The 19,727-nt window shown below is 45.9% G+C and overlaps 1 protein-coding gene across 1 annotated transcript in view; it reads right to left on the bottom strand.

Moving 5' to 3' along the window:
- Window positions 1-19,727, bottom strand: part of LOC146869315 (complement C4-like) — a 529,345-nt gene that overhangs the window by 372,153 nt on the left and 137,465 nt on the right. Inside the window, exons 5-8 of the mRNA XM_085634104.1 lie at window positions 18,634-18,704; window positions 17,589-17,677; window positions 16,241-16,323; window positions 10,704-10,791 (exon numbers count right to left, since the gene is read on the bottom strand). Of these exons, the coding sequence (XP_085490230.1) occupies window positions 10,704-10,791; window positions 16,241-16,323; window positions 17,589-17,677; window positions 18,634-18,704 (331 nt within the window). The remainder of the gene's footprint in view (window positions 1-10,703; window positions 10,792-16,240; window positions 16,324-17,588; window positions 17,678-18,633; window positions 18,705-19,727) is intronic.

Below are 19,727 nucleotides of genomic sequence, written 5' to 3'. Positions count from 1 at the left end.
AAAACGGGATTGTGTGCCACCATAATCAGAGCCACATGTAGAAAGCAATTGGGTATCGTCGGCATAAGACACAGTCTCAAAGCCATACCATCTAATGATACCCGCTAAAGGTATTAGATATAGATTAAACAACATGGGGCTGAGAATAGAACCCTGAGGGACCCCAACTGTTACTGGGTAACTAGGCAAGACCATTTCGTCTACATGAACAGTGGTGGATCGGTCAGCCAAGTAATTCTCAAACCAGTCCAAGGCGTTCCCTCTGATACCCACCTCCCACAGTCGATGTTTCAAGATACTGTGGGAGATGGTATCAAAAGCAGCAGACAGGTTCAGGAGGACCAAGATTGCTGATTCTCTTTTTTCCAGAGTAAACCTGATGTTATCCACTATCTGAACAAACGCGGTCTTTGTACTGTGAGCAGCATGGAAGCCTGATTGCCATGAATCAAGGAGGCCGTGGTTCTCTAGATGGACAGTAAGGCGTTTATTAACTAAGTGCTCCAATACCTTCCCAAAGTAAGGTAGCAATGAAATGGGACGGTAATTTACTGGTAGATTGGGGTCAGCCAAAGGTTTTTTAAGGATTGGCTTAACCTGAGCATGTTTCCACCTATTCGGAACCTTGGCTTGCTCTAATGACATATTAAAAATGACGGTTAAGACATTCGCGAACAGAGGCGTAATCTTAGTACAGGATCGAGGAGGAAAAGGGTCAGCTGGAGAACCGGATTCAGTAAAATGAGCAACAGGGTGGGGCTGCTTGAATACGTCAAATCAGCATCCCCACTGGGCCTGGGCCCACCTGGCATTATGGCAAGCATCTCCAGCTTATTCACTCCTTCCATCATGTCTCTTTTTAACGTCTCCATGGACTCAGCTCCAGTCCCCATTGCATGGGAAACTGCTCTAGTCTCCCCCAACTTAAAGAAGCCAAACGCTGACCCAGGCATTACATCAAATTACCGGCCCATTTCTCTCCTCTGCAAACTTCTGGAGAACATCATTAACATGCAAGTCTTTGCCCCTTGGAAAAACACTGGCTCCTCGCGTCCTCCCACTCTCGTTTTAGAGCATGCCACAGCACAGCGACTGTGCTAGTCGCTGTCATGGACACTATTAGATTGTCCCTGGATGCGGGCACCCTAGTAACGCTAGTACTTCTAGATCTGAAGGCATCCTTCGATACGATCATACATGGGATTCTCATTCGCAGGCTGCATGACATTTGAGTCTATGGTAAGGCGCTCAAATGATTCATCAACTTTCTAAATAATTGTACCCAATCCAATTCTCTGAAGCCCTTTAAGTCTCGTACCATGCCTGTTGACAAAGGTGTACCACAGGGTTCCACACTTAGCCCTCCGTTATTCAACGTCTATGTTGCCACTCTGGCACAGCTCATCAAGGCATGTGGTTTTGAGGCAATCTCATATGCTGATGAGACACAATTGGTCATCTCTTTTGGTCAATCTAGCAGTGGTTAATTCCCGCTTCTCTGATTGTATGAAGAAGATAGTTTTCTGGATGTCTAGTAACTGTCTACTATTGAATGGAGAAAAAACTGAGATACTCCTATATGGCGAAGCTCAAGATTTATGGAAGCCAGACAGGTGGCCTTCCAAACTGGGGCCAGTCCTGCCCCTAAAGCAAGTAGCACAAAACCTGGGCATAAAGTCATATCTCACTTTCTCTATAAAAGAGCATATATCTACTGTCTGTGAAACCTGCTTCACCTCCATGTGGTTACTGAAAAAAGCTTTTCCTTGGCTCCCTTCAACTTCCATCAAAACACTGGGGCAAGCCTTAATCACACGTCTTTTAGACTACGGCAATGCATTATTGGTTGCTGCAAACAAGGCTCTGTTGTCCAAACTCCAAGTGGTACAGAACATGGCAGCCAGACTGGTTGGCAATCGTCCATCTAGATCCTCTTTTGCTCTGATGATTCTGAACTCTTTGCACTGGTTATCCATCAGGAAAAGGCTCATGTGCTGTCTTACACATAAGTCACTAAACGTGAATGATCCATCTTACCTGCAATACAGGCTCCGACTGTATAACCCGACCAGACCTTTAAGTTCTAAAGACAAAGCCTTTTTGCAAATTCTGTGAATGCCCTCTGCCAGTTATGGCGGTAGGTTGGTCTCTCTCTTCCACTGGAACAAACTAACTCTGCCTATCCAACTTTACTCAGAGTTTGGAAAGTTAAAAAATCTTTTTAAAACATGGCTGTTCTGGTCGATCGGCTCAGCTGTTGCTCTTCTATATCAGCACAGCGCTGGGATATTCCTTCAGGGAGAATTTGTTCTGTGCTATAACGAATGTGGTTAACATAACATTGCATATCCGGAGTGGAACGGCATCAGTGTTGAGCCACACAGCACCACTTACCTGTGCACAGAAGTGCTGCTGAAAAGTTTGCGGATCCAGTCTGATGCCTGGGGAATATTTAAAAGGTGAGGAATCTGCAGCTAGAAGTCTGTATAAGAAACAGGGCAGTGGCTCTATCACAGCCAAAAATATTCTCCATATGTAGTTGGGCATAGTTACAGACAAACTTTGCCCACCTCCACGCACATCAAACAGTTAGTTTATGGCAGAACATACCCCCATACACTCCCATCAGTACACAGATTTGTCATATGCCTTGCCTCCTTTCTGCTCTTGTTCACCATCAAAGATGATATTTATTCATTTTTTCACTAGCAGGTATTTATAATTTTGCAGTGCATTATTTTGTTTGCTATTTCATTTTCATTCATTCAAAGTATAATGTTGCTTTTTTTATAGGTTGATATTTTATCAATAGTTTATGTATTCTATTTCCATATAGTGTAATTTAGGGAAAAAGATCAGTTTCATGTAAACGTGCAAGAGAATTCACACTCTTTTTTTTACACCTTACATGACAAATGACAAAGCTCATTTTATTCTCCGAATAGTGCTAAGAAATAATATGTGAGGTCTAAGGTGGACCCTCTCGGGAAGAGTGAAAGTCACATCTAGATTGCGGAACCAAAAGCAGCCCTAGCAAAAAATGCTCAATTTAGCCTCAATCCTCAAGCTCAGGCGTGGCTGGCACAGGTAAGAGCGGTAGGGTGGGGCAGGGGCGAGGCAGTGCCGGGGCAGGGTGAGGGGAAGTCAACAGACGAAGGGATAAGAATTTTTTTTTTTAAACAAAAAAAACACTTACCTGGAGCTCGCTGCATCGCCGACTCGGAGATGCGGTGAGTGCAAGGTAAGTAGTTTCTTAAATTTATTTAATTTTCCCTATCCCGTCGTCTGTTGACTTCCTCCCACCCCGCCACCCCACCGCTGTTACCTGTGCCGGCTGTGCCTGCTCAAGCTATCTCTCTCTTTCTATCCATTGTCTCTCTCTCCTCCTTATCTTCTCCATCTGATCGCTTTCTCTCTACTTTCTCCGTCCATTCATCTTGTTCTCTCATCTTATGTCTCGCTTTATGTAGTTAACCATGGACACCTGGTGAAGGTGTAAGAAGCACCAGGAATGCCACTGCGCTTTCCAAACCAGTCTTCAGGGCTATGTTCAACCGGGGTACCGCCCAGTAGGATAAAAGGCCTGTTTGTCCTTGGCAGTCAGGCGTCCCTCTACTAAGATGGTTTACACCTGCCGATCAGCGGAATTTGTGTCATGGTGTACAGAAAGACACGTTGATCCCCTTTCTGTCCCCCAATTTTCAGGGTCTCCTGTTCTTTCTTTCCCTTGCCCAGCAGAGCTCTGCTCCGGGGAACTGTTAAGGGATAGCTTCCTGAAATCTCTGCTTGCTTCAGTTGCGTGCGAAGAAGGGCAAGGCTGTGCAGAAGTGGACCATCTCCAGATGGATCATGCTCTGCATTCAAATCTGCTAAGCATTGGCAAGGACGCAACTTTCTGATGGTTTGCATGCTCATTTCACAAGAGCTAAAGCTGCAACCACTGCGTTATCACGTGGAGTTCCAGTCGTGTACATCTGCAAAGGCAGTAATGTGGTCTTCCCTGCACACGTTTTTGAGGTCTCTACAAGAATAGGAGGCCACTGAAAACTTAACACAAAACATACCCAAGTCTCATTTTAAATTGGCACCAATGATATAAAGCGTCACACCCGCCTGGCTAAATCAGTGAGCGAATAATGTGAAATGATGTTGGGCAGCCAAATCGCACAGTGTGCTGGCTGCTTTATGTGAATAGAGCAGCGCTCTGTATTTTAGTGCGGGGATGCGGACACCAGCATTAAAATGCATTAGTGTAACGATTGGTGCGTGGTACTTGGCAAGGATGAGCTCCTCTAGGAGGGAGAATGTTTTCAGAGTGAGCGTATAAAGGCGCCGGAGTTGTTAGCTGCTTTGAGAAAGCAGTGAAAAACAAGGCAACAGCAGGAGAAAGGACTCAGAAAAACGGGGGAGAGGATGGAAAAAGCAGTAAAAAACAAGAGAAAAGCAAAAGAAAGCACTCAGAAAATGGGGTAAAGGAAGGAAGGAGAAAGCAATAAAAAAACACATGGCAAAAGCACTCAGACAAACAGGGAGGAAGCAGGGAGGTGCCTCAGCACGGGTGAGCTGGGCCTGGTGCCAGTAGTCTGAAGATGCCTTCAAGCATGGTCCTGGGCTGTCTTTTTACTTCCTTCTGAGCTTGGCACACTGTCATTCTTCCTCCTGTTCATTCCTTCTAGGCTTAAATTGGGCGCCAAAAAGTCAATTAATTGAGCGCTTCTTTGAGGAGATTTAGTTGCACCAGATGTCCCACCAGTAGTGCTTCCTCTAACGAGGCCCTATTGATTGACAGCCAGGACTAAGAGCCTCAGTTAGAGCTTGGGCAGATGTGATAATATGCAACTGGTATCCTGTCCACCATATTACAAGTACCATAGGCTATAATGCACTTGGAATATGACACATGTGACATCCCCCATGTTTGTGACGGAGTATCCCATCCTCCAAACTCTAAATACGTTCATAAGACACAACCAGAACTCAAGGTACAAGCTTTGTGGATTTAGCCCTCTGTACCTTCAGGATGGGGTTTCACCTTCATCTTATGCATCAGGATGATTGGAAGGCTTGCTAGAAGAGGAGACAGTCAACACTCAGGCACTCATGCAGCACAGCGAGACAGCCGAGAGCAGCTTGTGTTAAAAAAGCCAAAACGTCTCTTGCAATGCTTAGGCGCACCAAGTCGTTCCACCTCGATAGGACAGCATTGATCGAGACCTGGCATTTTCTTTTATAAACAAGTGTTGTCAAGTGAGTTAGTCCAAGTGATTCAATTAGAGCAAGCAAAGGGCTGCTTACAGATAGCAGAGATGTGTCAAATTAAACCCATGACTGGAGACAGGAACCTGTATTTAACAAAACTTTGCAATGGTGGAAAACAGAGTAAAGACCATTTTTCTGGCTGCGTATTTTCATATCACAGAAATCTATTTGCACCAGAGCACACATTGAGAAAATGTTATGATGAGGAACCATTGCTAAACATATATACAACACTTGTGTGCTAAGATTGTATTTCACATGTGCAATGGAGGTTCTAACAAGGAAATCTTATTCCACAATTCACCTTTTAAAATAGAGTAAGCTGGTTTTATACTATTTAGCTTCTTTTAAAATAAAAGCAGGAATAACTGGGATTCACTTAAGCTAATGTGCAACTGTCACAGTTAAAAAGTATATATCTATTTCCGAAAATTCTTATCATAAAAACACAGGAGACCTGTTATCACACGAGCACAGGATACAAGCACATTACACAGGGAGCAAAAACAGTGCCTTCTGGATTTTAAATCCCATGGCTTGCTACTGACTTTGAGAGGCTTGGTGGTCATAGCTAGGCTTCGTGTAGTAGCATCGTGAGGTTTTAGTGATTAGTAAGCCCTTATGACTTCCTTTAATTTATTTATTTTATTCTAAAGGTTTTATATAGCGTTGGCTAGACCCGGGGGTATCAGAGCGCTTTACATGATTAAAAAGTATAGTACAGGAGTAACAAAAATTGTACATAAAGAAGAATTCAAACTGGTTAGGGTAAAAAAAGAGCAAATACAATAAATACAATTTGCATATGTCAGAAAGGCAAAACAGAGCTATCTACAAAAAATGACATGGACACAGGCAAGACAGAGCAATCTACATCAATGACATGGATACAGGCAAGACAGAGCAATCTACATCAATGACAGGGATACAGGCAAGACAGAGCAATCTACATCAATGACAGGGATACAGGCAAGACAGAGCAATCTACATCAATGACAGGGATACAGGCAAGACAGAGCAATCTACATCAATGACAGGGATACAGGCAAGACAGAGCAATCTACATCAATGACAGGGATACAGGCAAGACAGAGCAATCTACATCAATGACATGGATACAGGTAAGACAGAGCAATCTACATCAATGACAGGGATACAGGCAAGACAGAGCAATCTACATCAATGACAGGGATACAGGCAAGACGGAGCAATCTACATCAATGACAGGGATACAGGCAAGACAGAGCAATCTACATCAATGATATGGACACAGGCAAGACAGAGCAATCTACATCAATGATATGGACACAGGCAAGACAGAGCAATCTACATCAATGACATGGATACAGGTAAGACAGAGCAATCTACATCAATGACAGGGATACAGGCAAGACGGAGCAATCTACATCAATGACAGGGATACAGGCAAGACAGAGCAATCTACATCAATGATATGGACACAGGCAAGACAGAGCAATCTACATCAATGACAGGGATACAGGCAAGACAGAGCAATCTACATCAATGACATGGACACAGGCAAGACAGAGCAATCTACATCAATGACAGGGATACAGGCAAGACAGAGCAATCTACATCAATGACAGGGATACAGGCAAGACGGGGGCAATCTACATCAATGACATGGACACAGGCAAGACAGAGCAATGTACATCAATGACATGGACACAGGCAAGACAGAGCAATGTACATCAATGACAGGGATACAGGTAAGACAGAGCAATGTACATCAATGACAGGGATACAGGCAAGACAGAGCAATGTACATCAATGACATGGATACAGGTAGTCACTTTTTCTCCAGAGACAGAAGATGGATGTAGGATCAATGATAGGAGGGTAGTAGGTGGGAGGGCGAGGATAGTGGAGTGAAGAATATATAAAGGAAGGAGAGGTAGGAACAAAGGGGACGGAGTATGGGGGAAGGAAACAAAAAGGCGAGGGCGGAGAGGGGAAAGGAGGGGGGAGAAGGTAGAACAAGGGAGGAGTGAAAGGATTATGGACCCCAATATTTGTTGAGCAGGTGCAGTTTTAGGTCTTTCTTAAAGCTGAAGTAGGAGGGGTTACAACGAAGGTCTTTGGGGAGGGTATTCCAGATGTTAGGGGCGTTTCCGGAGAAAGAGCGAGATTGTGTGGTTGTTTTTTTTAACCATGGAGGGACCACGAGAAGAGCGTTGGTGCTTCTCAGTGGACGGGCGCAGCCCGCTCTGTTAAGTTTATTAGTGAGATAGAGTGGGGCATTTTGATGAAGGGATTTGTGTGTAATGCATGCAATCTTAAAGGTGGATCAGCCTTCGATGGGAAGCCATTTAAGGGCTGGGGAAATGTGGTCAAAACGTTTGCAGTCGGAGATTAGCCTGGCCGCAAGGTTGAGCACAGATTTGAGTGGAACTAGGTGAATTCCAGAGAGGATAGCGTTACCATAGTCAATTCTAGAGAAGACAAGAGATTGGAAAGCCGATTTAAAGTTGTTTGCTGGAACGAAGGGTTTAATTTTCTTAAGATGGCGGAGAGTGAAGAGTGCTCCTTTGGCCGCGTTTTTTATGCGGTCATTAAGAGCTAGGCAGTTGTCAATGGTGATAGCAAGAGATTTTACAGAGGTGGATAAGGAGAGGGGATAGTTGAGGGTGTTAAGGTCAGAGATCCATGTTTGGATAAGTTTAGGATTGTTTTTTGGAGAGAAAAGAATAATTTCAGTTTTTTTAGGGTTGAGTTTAAGATGATTTGAGTGGAACCAGGATTGGATCTTAGACAGGGTGTTGTTGAGATGCAGAACATCAGCGTGGGATTTAATCTTATAGTAAAGTTGGGTGTCGTCAGCATAGAGGTGGTAGTTGATCCCCGCTTGTTTAAGAATGAGGGTCAGGGGTTCCATAAAGAGGTTGAAGAGAGAGGGAGAGAGAATAGATCCCTGGGGGACACCTAGTGAGACAGGCTTCGGGTTAGAGAGGCAGTTGAAGATTTTGATCTGTTGTGTTCTATGTTGGAGATAGGAGGAGAACCATTTGAGGACGGTACCATTGATGCCAAAGCAAACTTTGAGCGCGATAAGTAGGGCAGGATGGTTAACTGTGTCAAACGCGGTTGAGAGGTCGAGCAGAATAAGTAGACAGGTCTTGCCATTATCAAGGGAGTCGTGGATGTCATCAACTATATTTAGCGTGGCAGTTTCTGTACTACAGCATTTTCGGAAGCCGGATTGTAGGGAGTCCAGTAGGTTGAAAGTTTCAATGTGTTTGTCCAGTTGGAGCAGGGCACATTTTTCAAGGGCTTTGGTAAGCAGGGGGAGGTTGGAGATAGGGCGGAGATTGTTCAGGTCGTTTGGGTCGGCATTGGGATTTTTAAGAATGGGAGTGATTTCTCCAAGATGGAGGGAGACCAGGACACATCCTGGGGAGGAGTTGATGATATTAGTGCAATAAGGGGCAATGATGTGTTTTAACTCATCGACAAGGTTGAAAGGGAGGGGGTCTTTGGTGTAGGAGAACGGTTTGAGTTTGGAAATGGTGCTAGAGACTTCAAGCTCAGTTACGAGGTAGAAATTATGCCAGGAGGCTTAGTTTTTAAGCTGGGAGTTGGAAAGACTGGTGTCCGGAGGGGTAGAGGAAAATGGGTGGGAGAAAGAATCAGGGGGGAGAGTTAGTGAGGAGGATGATGTAGGAGTAGAGTCTGCGGCGAGTGGGGGGTTGTGAGTGAACTGAGTTACAAGGAAAGATTGATCTATTTTGGCAATTTTTTAAGAGAAGAAGTTTGCAATTTCTTTGCATCTTTCAGTTGAGGCCATCAATTTAGGAGGGGCAGAGGATGTTTGGTTTCGAATTATATTAAACAGCTCTCTAGGTCTATTTTTGGCACGGTCAAGTTGTGTGCGAAAGAAGAAAGCTTTTTCAGAGAAGATGTGTTTCTTGTAAGTGGATCTAACGGAACTGAGGAGGGCAAGATGGGCGGGAGAAGGGTGTTGTCTCCATGTTCTTTCAGCTAGTCTAAGTGCACGTCTTTCGTTGTTAAGATTGGAAGTGAACCATGCTTTGGATGGAAAATTTCTTTGGGTTTCTTTGGGTTCCCGCGGGATAAAAGATTAAGATTTCTGGTCCATTTCCTGGGTTGTATGTGTTTGATGGGGTGGGGGGTGGAGCCATGTTGGCGATTGAGAACAGAATGAGGTGATGGTCTGACCAGTGTATGGGGATGATGTTGGAAAGGGAGGCCAAGTCATTTTTGGTAATGATGGAATCAAGAGTGGCCCCTTTGGTGTGGTTTGGAGAGTGGCAGAGTTGTTTAAAGTCACTGATCTCTAGAAGCTTAGTGAGAAGGTTGACAGTAGGATTATCGGTCTTACTCCAGTGGAGGTTAAAATCTCCTAGGAAGAGGTATTTTTGAGTTAGATTGTGAGGATTGAGTGAGAAGGTCGGACAGTTCCTCTGAGAAAGTAAGAGGATCGCCAGGAGGGTGGTAAATATTTTGTAGTTGAATAGGGGAAGAACCATGAAGCTTAAGTTCGGCTACAAGGTATTCGAAGGTTGAGCGGTCAGAGTTCTTAACAAGGGAAAGTTGAAGCTCGTTTTTAAAGATTAGGGCTAATCCACCCCCAATTCTCTCGGTTCTGTCCTTTCGGATGATAGAGTAGTCAGGGGGTAAAAGTAAGTCAAGGCTGGACGTTGAGTGTTTATTGAGCCAGGTTTCCGTGAGGAAGGCAATGTCAATAAATTTGCTAAGGATGGTTTCTGAAATTTCGATAGCGTCACGAACAGCTGAGCGGCAGTTAACAAGCATGCAGGAGAGGGGTTTAGGAGTGTCTTTAGGGGAAGAGCACGAATGGATGATAGTAAGTTGGGGTGGGGATCTGGGGGAGAGGGGAGAAGAGGGGACTTTGCAAGTCCCCAGAATAACGGGAATGCTGGAGTGAGGAGGGGGAGGAACATTCACCATGGACTTAGGAAGGTAAGAGTTGCAAAGGTCAAGAAGGTCAGTGGAGGACAGAAAATTCGAAGCGAGGAGAGACCTATGAGAACGGCAGTGGAAGGGAGTCGTACTCCAAGGTTTAGGATTAGAGGTGTGTTGTAAGCCAGAGCCGGCGGAAGTAGAATGATTGAAGGGGGATTTGGAGTTGAGGGAGTTGAAATCTTTTCTCAGGCGTGAGAGTTCGGCCGACAGGGTTTAGAGATTATGTTCTATGTTGGACAGAGTCTTGGATAGAAGAAGGAAGGGGAAAGCGGTTGAGAAATAAATAAAATGAAACAAGGAATGCTGAAGGAATGTTTTGGTCCTTTCTTCTGGGCAAGAGGCACCCAGAGCAACAATCCAGTGACAGCCTGCCCACCCTCTGAGCTCCTCAACCCGGTGCACAGTACCTGGCCTCCACGATGAAGTCAAACGCCGCAGCCTGCCCACCCTCTTAGCTCCTCAACCCCGGTGCACAGTACCTGGCTTCCACGATGAAGTCAAACGCATTCTCTGACAGCAGAAAGTACGGCTTGGCGACAAGGATCTTCACCTCGAAGTTCGGCAACACTATATGTAGGAGACAGGGAAGAAGTATTATAGATGGTCCCTGGAAGCGGCAGGGCTCTGATCTGAAGTTTTATGACTCGACGCATGAGAAGCTCACGCATATCAAGTTTAAACTTTGCATCCTTGTCCTTGCAGTGCATTTTATTCATTATAAATTCTGAATTCCAATGTGAAGGAAAAATGGAATGGAAAAGCACTAAATTACACATAGCCGATGGGCCAGGAGAGCCCCGTCACAGAAAAAGCATTACATGCCTCTGGAGGGTATCATATAGAATTATAGATGGGTAACAGTGATTAACGGGAATGTTTTTCATCAAGGGTTCTGAGTGACATCACATACACAAGAGCAAACCTGGAGCTGTCTATTATGTCGCTCAGAACCTTGATTTTGCCACTGATCCCCTACTATATGTTGATAACTTATTTATATATCCCTTGCGTCTGCAGACTTGCGTTTTCAGAGTTCTGTACTTATTTATTGAACTTGGAAGGATGAAGGCTGAGTGGTCCCTGCTGTAGATTGTGCCAGGAAGTCTCAGGCATAAATCTCAGCCGCAGGCACATTATCCTAAAGACGTCAAGCACCTGGCACACTGAAACCTTACTCTGCTTATGAGCAATGGGTTATTTCCTGATATAGACGGAATGCTGAACAATGTCAAACATTCACCCCCAGTACAGAGACCTGAGCTTAAATCCATTGTTTTTTTGCTCACCACGCCGTTCCAGATTGGACCTGACAGCACAGAGCGCCACCGGGAAGGCAGTGGCATAACGAAACTTCAGGGGGCACCCCTGCAAGTTACATGGAGGAGGCCCTCATGCTCCAGACTCATTTAAGCCTGCCGCCCGTGCACAGAACACAGTGCCGGGGAGCTCGTGCCCCCCGCACCGCAGGGCCTGCGGGCACTATTGTTACGCCACTGCAGCAAGGGGAAACCCCAGAGACCCCCGCCATGGAGCTCCTCGTGAGACTGGCATGGATCTGCGCCCTAGTGAACCTCGCCCGCCCGGCGCCAGCGTGAGTGTTTCTTTTTTTCAATAAAGGGGAATCGAGGATTTATGAGATTGCAGTTTTTAGTGAGGGTGCTCCGGATTTTCCACTATGTTGATGCATTTCGTGATAAAAAAATGGAAGCACCGCAAACAACAGCTGCTCACCTGCTGCCCTTGTGTAGTCACAGTAATGCGGATGCAGTGTGCTTACGCAAAGTGGCATAACGGTGTAATTTCGCGTTAGAAATGCATAGCGAGTGTTCCACTGGCGCACATCACTCTTTGCTCTCTTAGTACTGCACATCACCTGGTGACTTTGCGCATAGTATTGTGTACAACTTTTGGTCTGTGGTACTTGACGCATCTGTTATTGTATGTGTGAGTGCCTTTATGTCTGATAGAGAGCAGGTGTTTGCATAAATGCTTTTTTGTACATTTGTACCCAGATGCTGCATTCCTCTGTGTGGTTTTGTTGTACAAAAGAGAAACCTATTGACTTTATCCCTGCTTGCGTTTAATTTTGTCAGAAAATCGGTGTATTTTGCAGCTGTGTGATATAGCAGGTTTTATGCCATTATTTGCTATTGGAAGCAATATCACACAACTGATGGATGGAATGCAGAACAAATCAAAACATCCACCCCCAGTCAAGAGATCTGGGTTAAATCCATCGTTCTTTTGCCCACTACGCCACCCCAGTTTAGACCTGGCCATATGCAAATCAGTCTTGACCCTGTGCCTCATGGGAACAGTCCAGCCCGAACTGCCAGACCAGATCCTGCCTGGACCAGAAACAAGCATCCTAGGACCGGTTTCGGGGTATCACCCATCATCAGGCAGGATAGCTTGACTCCAGTGGATGGAGAGGACAGGTAATGTGACCAGGCTCTTTCGTTGCACCCATCAAGTTCCTAGGACTGACTCACCCGCCTCCATCCAAGATATGACACTGATTGATATTCAGTGATTCAGTGCGGACGCATGCACCTGAATGCTGTAAGAATGTCTGGTGAGTGCATTCAGCCTTCTGTGCCAGGGCATGTGTTGAGGGGAGGACTCTGCCAGCTGACGGTGGTCCTGTGCCAGGGCATGTGTTGAGGGGAGGACTCTGGCAGCTGACGGTGGTCCTGTGCCAGGGCATGTGTTGAGGGGAGGACTCTGCCAGCTGACGGTGGTCCTGTGCCAGGGCATGTGTTGAGGGGAGGACTCTGCCAGCTGACGGTGGTCCTGTGCCAGGGCATGTGTTGAGGGGAGGACTCTGCCAGCTGACGGTGGTCCTGTGCCAGGGCATGTGTTGAGGGGAGGACTCTGCTAGCTGACGGTGGTCCTGTGCCAGGGCATGTGTTGAGGGGAGGACTCTGCCAGCTGATGGGGGTCCTGTGCCAGGGCATGTGTTGAGGGGAGGACTCTGCCAGCTGACGGTGGTCCTGTGCCAGGGCATGTGTTGAGGGGAGGACTCTGCCAGCTGACGGTGGTCCTGTGCCAGGGCATGTGTTGAGGGGAGGACTCTACCAGCTGACGGGGGTCCTGTGCCAGGGCATGTGTTGAGGGGAGGACTCTGCCAGCTGACGGTGGTCCTGTGCCAGGGCATGTGTTGAGGGGAGGACTCTGCCAGCTGACGGTGGTCCTGTGCCAGGGCATGTGTTGAGGGGAGGACTCTGCCAGCTGACGGTGGTCCTGTGCCAGGGCATGTGTTGAGGGGAGGACTCTGCCAGCTGACGGTGGTCCTGGGCCAGGGCATGTGTTGAGGGGAGGACTCTGCCAGCTGACGGTCGTCCTGTGCCAGGGCATGTGTTGAGGGGAGGACTCTGCCAGCTGATGGTGGTCCTGTGCCAGGGCATGTGTTGAGGGGAGGACTCTGCCAGCTCGTGGTGGTCCTGCAGGGCTGCCTGGAGTGGGGCAGATAGTGTGCCCGGGTGACTCTATGTAGACTGAGTGTCTTCACATTTGCCACGTCGATGTTGAGAGTGCTTGAAAAGTCTTCGCCTGAGGAAGAGTCATTTGGAGATGAGGAGCTGTAGCGCTCACCCACTTTCAAGGCACTCGTCAGACTCAGCCATATTAAACAAGCTACTTTGACTTCTAATAAAGTAAGTGTTAAATGTCAGAAGGGGCATTTAAAAACTAGGTAGGCCAGGTGCAATCAACTATAGTAGTTTCACAAGCCCTGGAATTAAAACACTGTACTCTTGCACTGCTCTGGGTAGAAACTGCTCCTTTCTTCCCACTAAGGCCCTCATAATGTGGACTTTGGTGTGGACTGTGTGTCGTGTGACCATGTGCGCATTAACACTTGCTTATCCAGACACTTGTTAACTCTATTACTATTGACAAACAGTGCCTCTGATATGCTCTTAGTAGATGCAATAGCCGAGATGAAAAGATTGCGTAACACAGGCCCCGCATCCCCCGTGGTGCGGGGGCCCCCCGAGCTGCAGGGGCCCCCCTCAGCACAGTACTCCGGTTCGAGCGCTCTGAATTCAATCTGGAGCGGGGCCCCTCCGTGTACATTGCAGGGGGGCCCCTTAAACGTTTGTTACGTCAGTGTGCTCACTGTGGATATCTCTACGGAACCAGGGATTCAGTCCAAGCAGGGACGATTCAGGCTGTCATGATTTTGAAGTTGGTAAAATGTGCATGACTCTGCTCAGTTATAGAAACGTATTTTGTTCACAATGCTTGTATACTCCTCTGGTATTTTATGCCTGAGTGTGACTAATGCAGAATTATGAACACGGATACAGTATGGCTGGAATTAACACTTCTGGCTGGTGACCCTTCACATAAACATGACTATTAGGAGGTAATCACCACAGAATGGGGAATAACTGTGCAGACAGAACTTGTCCGGGTCAAATTCTACAAGGAATTGACAGTTCTGTGTAGACTACCAGTCCTGTTAATCACCTGCTCTAAGCAGTTGGTAACTCAGAGCAGGAGAGAAGGGGCAGGTGTTTAGTTTAGTTTATTTTAAATTTGATATAGACCTCAGTTGATATCAACAAATACACAGACTTAGTTTTAAAACATTTATAATAAAACCCATAGCATCAACTTTGAACATTTCTAATGTTAAAACATTTCATCATAGTTTTTTGCGACAAAAAAATAAAGTTAATTCGATATTTGTATGGTTAATAACAGATAAATTATTCCAATAGGTTTTCCAGAGCTTAGATAAATCGTTTGAAGAGGTGACGTTGTATCTAAGGTTGAGAGTTCATAATATCAGCTTTAAATATTTATAATTTTAAAAGATTATCATCATGAACTTTAAAACAACTTTAGAAAACACTTTAAAAATGTATACAATTGATAACAAGTGGGATCATCCGGTGGTGATTAACAGAGCTTAATTAGGTTTGTACAAAGAGAGCATTGTATCTGATATTCGTAGGCCTTAAATACCTCCTCTGAGCTTCTACTAGGGCTGGGTTAGGACAAACAGATAGAACATGAGTTAAATCTTATATTCCTCCATTACACAAATCACAGAGCCCAGTTGTATTTACAGAATTGTTCCTCTTTGCTTTATACACTTTCAAAGGGAGGATTTCCAGCCTCAGTAGGAGAATGCAGCGCCGGACCCTATGATCTAATGAGAAGTATGTATATTTCTCTAGGCACTTATAATCTATAGTTTTTGTATAGTCTATATAGTGCTTTAATTGTAGACAATGTTCTACGTCCAGATCAAAGCTTAATCTTGGAACCATGTTCTTTAAAAAGATCTTAAAAAATTCCGGGGTCCAAGTTTGTAAAAGTGCTACAGTGCAGTGAGAGTGACTAATATCTATATTAAGATTCTCATTAAAAGTGTATCATGACGACTCATCTCTAAAAGTTTCCAGTTTTAAAATGTGCCTTAAGGAGCCTGGGTCAGCATGCAAAAGATAATAAGCCCATCTTAACATATTCGAGATAGCTCTTGTGTATATGCTGGATAGGGAGAGTTCAAGACGTAATGGTTGGGCCGGGACATCTTGATTGAGGGGGCAGGTGTGTTTTGGGGTGGGGTGGGGAGGGTGGCAGTGGGCAGGGGAGGTTGCCGTGCAGAGGGAGTGGGAGTATTACACACTTCTTCCTTGACGCAGGGGGTGTCTTAAAACCCAGGTGCGCCATCCCCAGGCAAGTTCTCACTGAACGGACTGGCAGCCGCTCAGCAATATCACACTCCTTAACATGTAACCGGGTCCTAAGCCGTAAGTACAAAACAATGTATTATTTCAACAGTCCCAAATGACTGCGCCACACTCTAATGCCATTCAGAGAGAACGCTTCCGTCTGGAACTTAGATATCCGGAAGCGTCCTCTCTTTCTGCTCTTTTAAGGCGTGCTTGCAAACCAGCGGGCATGGTATACTTCCAAGACGCTCTCATAAGTCCGTTTATCGATGGGTATGTGCTCTTCTCCTCAGGGCACACACATGCTGCAGCAGTGTAGACCTTACCGTACTTCTTCACCTCGAACTGGGTCGAAGAGCTGGCCTCGGGGGAGGAGGTGTACCTGGCCGTGATGTTCCAGACACCGGGGCTACAGGGTAACAAGAGGAGACAACTCGGATTAGAGGCTCTGCTGAAGGTTCCCTTTCCACCCACCCACCCCTGACACGCTGTTCCCTATCATGAAGCTGCATTTCTGCTCCACCCCATACGTCAGTATATCATTAGCAAAAGTACTGCCTGATAGAAAGGCCGCCCCGTGTATCATTTACAAAAAGATTGTCTCATCAGCGGCAGATTGTTTATCAATAACTCTGAGGGGGCAATATACTTTTGAACAACATTTAGGACAGCATTGTGGTTCGGGTATTCTGAGACCACAGCTTCAGAGTTGGTGCTAATAGAAAAGCCTCCATTTTGCAGAGGAGGGGGAAATGCATTCAACAGTGGAGAATTCACTGACGTCGTGGCCTTCACCATACTATAAGCCTGCCTGAGTATTCTCCACCGGTGAAGAATCCTCCACCAGAGAATTTACCACTCCTGCCATATCTCACTGAATCTTGTTACCATCAAATTCTCAGTCACTGCTGCTGTTTCCAGGGAGATACTGTCAGGATGGGCGTGAAATAGTGTTCACATGTGATACTCCTCGGAGGCAGGAGAGACACTAGCCCCAAGAGATGCAGAAGACATGAGTCATGAGAGACACTGAAGAAGACACTGGTCATGAGAGACACTGAAGAAGACACCGGTCATGAGAGACACTGAAGAAGACACCGGTCATGAGAGACACTGAAGAAGACACCGGTCATGAGAGACAACGAAGAAGACACCGGTCATGAGAGACACTGAAGAAGACACCGGTCATGAGAGACACTGAAGAAGACACCGGTCATGAGAGACACTGAAGAAGACACCGGTCATGAGAGACACTGAAGAAGACACCGGTCATGAGAGACACTGAAGAAGACACCGGTCATGAGAGACACTGAAGAAGACACTGGTCATGAGAGACACTGAAGAAGACACCGGTCATGAGAGACACTGAAGAAGGCGCTGATTATGAGACACATGGAGGAAGACTTTCCTGGAGTAATACTCAACAACACTCTGGTCATGCCAAAGGCAATGCAAGACACTGAAGATTAGATACTATAGGCATCGTAGAGAGACACTGGAGCTAGGAGACACACTGTGCATGTGTGGGAGCAGAGATTCATCTGGTCTCTGAGGGAGACACTGAATCACAGCGATACCAGGTGAAAGGAACGACAACAATTACAACCCCTTCCCATGGAGTATTCTGTGTGAGTGACCCCGACCTGGAAAAAAGATGCAAATGCTTTGCCTTACTCAGAGATGTCTGGGATGGTGACCTGCTGGTTGATAATCCCCGCATCAGAACGTTTCTCTGACTTCTTCACCTGCAGCCCTTGCGCATTCTGACAAAGAAACAGGAAAGGGCTATTATGCAGAATATATTTAACTCATGCACAAGATAAAAAGTGTCATGCCCTGCAACTTAGCTTTCAGCAGCCGCAGTGACCTGCTGAGATTTAACAGCAGCTTCAAGTTGTACACCAGAATACTTGTTAGAAATGGGCACAAGTGTGAACTCATGGGAGGGCTCTGGTCTGAGTACTGTGGAGTGTAAGAGGGAGGGATGTCACTTACAGTGGTGGGCTATAGGTTGTAGCACTGGAGAGCACCAGGAGGATGAGCCTGAGTACTGCAGCGTATAAGAGGGAGGAATGTAATACTCGTCTCTAGGATTCAGTAGGCCTAGAGATGGCCACTAGCTATTGGGCTAAATAATGGAGGGCGTACGAGTGAGGAAATGCCATGGCTCTCGTAGGTTCTGGGCTTCAGAGAGCACTACACGGATGCATGCTCTTCCACTTACAGGGAGCGGTTGAGAACCAGATGGCAATGAAGGGAGGTAATGGACATGCAATATTGGGCACTGGAAATTGGATGAACGCGAACCCATACACCCGCAGAGAGGCTCATTACTGAAGGCTTTGGAGGGGGGAGGGGAGGGTTGCCCGTACAAAATGAGACTGAATAGAAGTAAAGGAACACCCTCACACCAGTCGGCTCAAGGCCTGCAGGATAGATTCCCTTACGGGACTGGGCTATGAGCTTCAGTAATGGAGGCCAGAGGTGGCAGCAAATATCCTCACTGGGACAGCGTCTGGACATTATTACTGTAAGAGAGCTACACCGCGGCTGTCCAGGGATTGTGCACTCTTTGTTCCACAAGTGAGCTTCTAGCATGGAAGACATCTTCAGGAAATGTGCTTGGATTTCATGGGATTGAGTTGTCAGGACAGGGGGCTACCTTTCATGACCATGTACTCTGTGATAAGGGTGTCCAGAAGTGTGAAAAGTAACTTACGTGGACTGTGACTGTGATAGATTCCGCTACAGGCCTCATCACATGGTCGAGAACGAAGACCCGGAACTTCACTGTAAGGCAACAGAGTATGAATTAGGTTGATGTGATCTACGGCACACAAGGCCCATGGGCCAGACCTCGGGCATTGCACAAGAGCCCAAACAGGAATGCGTCCTGGATTACGAGGCCAAGCTGCCCTCAGCTCAGGAATATTCCTTGAACTCATCCATCTTAATAAACATTTCCCTGTTGTGTTTTGGAAGTGGGTTTTTGGTCACAGAAGAAGAAAGGGAACAATGACAAAAGGATAAAAGGTATGTGTTCAAGCGAGCTTTTGCGCGCTGCCTTACAAAGCCATAGGCATAACCCTTGAAGGCAGCCTGCTGCTCCAGCAGCAGAACCTCCAACCCTTACAAACACCCCAGAACCTGTATTGGTCTGACCAACTCATCCTGTAGAGAAGACAGCATCACCTCTCAGGATTTCATGGGGAAGATCGAAGGTGTCAGGATGGAGTATCGGGGCACCCAGTGTGATAGGGACTTGTTAGGTCTGTGAGAGTACCAATGCCCTGACAGGCTATGCCTATGGCATTTGAGGCTTTGTGTAGACTATCACTGCCATTATCAGCCCTGGTAGATGAAAAGCAGACGGTGCACCAATGAGAGGCGGTGGATCTTTTACTCTGATGTTTACTGTTTTATCCCAGATGAATGAAATGTGGTTTTAAGAGTTCTTATGTACTCTCATGAATTTTCGTTATACATCGAGGATGGACTCTTTGATTATGTACTTGACATTTTTATAGGTTACAACTCAGTGAGTATTAAATTGTTATATACATATGGTTATATATCTAAGAATAACCTTATGTGAATATTTAAATATTCATATATATGTATATTCTGAATTCAGTAGTTATAATAGCAAGAAAACAACCCTATATTGCAACAATGACATCTTCTGCTACAAATGTTTATTTTTTAATATCACTGCTAAGAAGAATAATTACATTTTAGAATATATAGTGCGCTGCCCTTACCTGAAATAGTAATATAATAATGCAGGATTTATATTCCTCAAAACATTTAGAT

The sequence above is a fragment of the Triturus cristatus genome, chromosome 1_1 (genome assembly GCF_964204655.1).
Source record: "Triturus cristatus chromosome 1_1, aTriCri1.1, whole genome shotgun sequence".
NCBI classification, from domain to species: Eukaryota; Metazoa; Chordata; class Amphibia; order Caudata; family Salamandridae; genus Triturus; species Triturus cristatus.
Note: the sequence above shows the minus strand (reverse complement) of the source record. Positions and strands in the feature narration are given on the sequence as shown.